The sequence below is a fragment of the Aptenodytes forsteri genome, unplaced genomic scaffold, assembly GCF_000699145.1.
Source record: "Aptenodytes forsteri isolate BGI_AS27 unplaced genomic scaffold, ASM69914v1 Scaffold221, whole genome shotgun sequence".
Lineage (NCBI taxonomy): Eukaryota > Metazoa > Chordata > Aves > Sphenisciformes > Spheniscidae > Aptenodytes > Aptenodytes forsteri.
In genome coordinates, this window is record NW_008794411.1 from 433246 (window position 1) to 435378 (window position 2133).

The 2133-nt window shown below is 54.9% G+C and overlaps 1 protein-coding gene across 1 annotated transcript in view; it reads left to right on the forward strand.

Annotated features, from left to right (window-relative positions):
* Positions 1–1879: 1879 nt before the first annotated feature.
* The window catches only part of SOWAHB (sosondowah ankyrin repeat domain family member B), a 2304-nt gene continuing 2050 nt past the window's right edge, over positions 1880–2133 (forward strand). The window contains exon 1 of the mRNA XM_009288857.1: positions 1880–2112. Coding sequence (XP_009287132.1) covers positions 1880–2112 — 233 coding nt within the window. The remainder of the gene's footprint in view (positions 2113–2133) is intronic.

Genomic DNA, 2133 nt, shown 5'->3' on the forward strand with positions numbered 1-2133 from the left:
TTTCATCTCAACCGCTTCCACTGAGAGCGTGCTGCTATCGAACACAGTTGTGACTGCAATTCAGGGCTCATCAGAAGAAGAGGGACAAAGGTATTTATGCCTTGACGAACGGTACCAAAAGCATGTACAAAATGGTAAAATATTGACATGAGCCTTACCCTCTTCCCAGCGCCTGCACCCTACTCAGATGAACACCACTGACGGGATGTAGCCACACAATATACATCACAGGGAAAACCAAAAGCAAGATGTGGCCGAGCATGTGGTGCAGTTCCTCTTGCTGTGCCATCCAAGCAACCCAAATCTTGGCACACTGGAAGACTTTTCTGATACATTGCCTAAACTGTAACTTCTAACCTAGAAACTTGAAAGTTTCTTTTAGTGCTGCTCCCACTCTCCAGAGGTTACAGTTTAGCAGTCCTGCAGCTCCACAGGGCAATTTGTCCCGCAAACCGGCATGATAATGTACTGCGGCAGAAACTAACGGTTCAGAGTCAGCGATGTGACCTGTGTAGCTTGCTTACTCGAGAGCAACACTGCCGCACGCATCCCCTCTTGCATGCGTCTGCAGGGTCTGGACCTTAAAAGTTATCCCAAGGTTTTGTGTTACCGAAACAGAAATCAGAAGCCTGTACACACCATATATTGCAATCTCTGCCTGGGGTTTGTGAAGGTTGCATACACTTCTGGGTTTGCAGCGGGCTGGAGGATATTCCAGCTGCCTAGATGACAGGCAGCTGAAAATATTTATGGATACCCGTGAGCCTGCAGTAGAGATGATTTCTGGAGCGTGACTTAGGGCCTGATCCAGACCTCTTTAAAGCCAGTGAGCCTATATCGAGCTCAGTCCCTCCACTCCTCTGTTCCCTGACTGTAAGACAGAAAAAACAGCACACCCTCTCTCCCACACTTTCCACCCACTATTCACTCCCTAAACTCCTTGCGGCAGGGGCTGTCATTTGTTTGGTGTTCAGAGGGCACGCTGCCCACTGGGGCACTGATCTTATCCATCCCTCTCAGCTGTCATGTACACACCCGTGGTAATAGCATTAGCAATACAGAACAACATTAGATCCCCGCTCTAGTACAACGTGTGTCCAGCCTACCTCAGCCACACAGCGAATACAGAGATGATACGAGATATAATTTGACTTCAGGCACTCTTGGTATCTGTGTGTAGTTGTCAGACATGGGTACAATCCCACACACTTGTAATAACAGCTACCCCGAACCACATCACATTCATTTATCTTTACTGCCAGTTTTCCTAAGTCACAGAATCACAGGACAGTTCCTGTTGGAAGGCACCTCTGGAGATGGTCTGGTCCAGCCCCTGCTCAGGCGGGGTCACACAGAGCAGGATTGCGTCCAGGGGAGCTTTGAATGTCCCTGAGGATGGAGACCGCAACCTCTCCAGGCAACCTGCTCCACTATCTGACCACCCTCACTGTAAAAAAGTTTTTCCTCACACACAAACGGAGTTTCTTGCATTTCGATTTGTGCCCATCGCCTCCTGTCCGTTCACTGATAAAATGACTGATAAAGTGCTCTTTCTCCTCACCGCACGCCAGCAAATTAGCCTCACGCTTCTCAGAGCGCTAGTAAGGCTGCACACACAGCCCCTCTACCCTGCTTCCCTCCTTCACTGCCGCCGTTTGTCACCGCTGTCACCCCAGCCGTGCAGCCCCACGGGCCGCCACCCCGGGCAAAGGCAACCGGGGGGTGGCGGCCCGGCTGCGAAGGGGGAGGAGGAGGCGGAGAGGCCCGGCGCGGCAGGAGGCGGGTTTCCCCGGCGCGGCAGCGCCGTGCACCTGGATGCAGCGCCGAGCACCGACGTGCAGCACCGAGACGGCGTACCGAGAGCCGGCAGGCCCGGAGCATGGCGCGAGAGCTGAGTCAGGAGGCCGTGCTGGACTTCCTCTGGGGGGCCGGGGGCCGAGCCCCCAACACGGCGCTGCTCCGCCACTTCCAGCGCTTCCTCCGCGACCCGGCGCTGACGGAGCAGCAGCGGCGGGAGCGCCGCGAACACTTCAAGAGCCTCGTCAATTCCCTGGCCACCGTCCACCCCGCCGCCGCCCCCGGCGCCTCCAAGGACATCGTCCTCCGCCGCAGGTACTGCGCCCTCCTCGATGA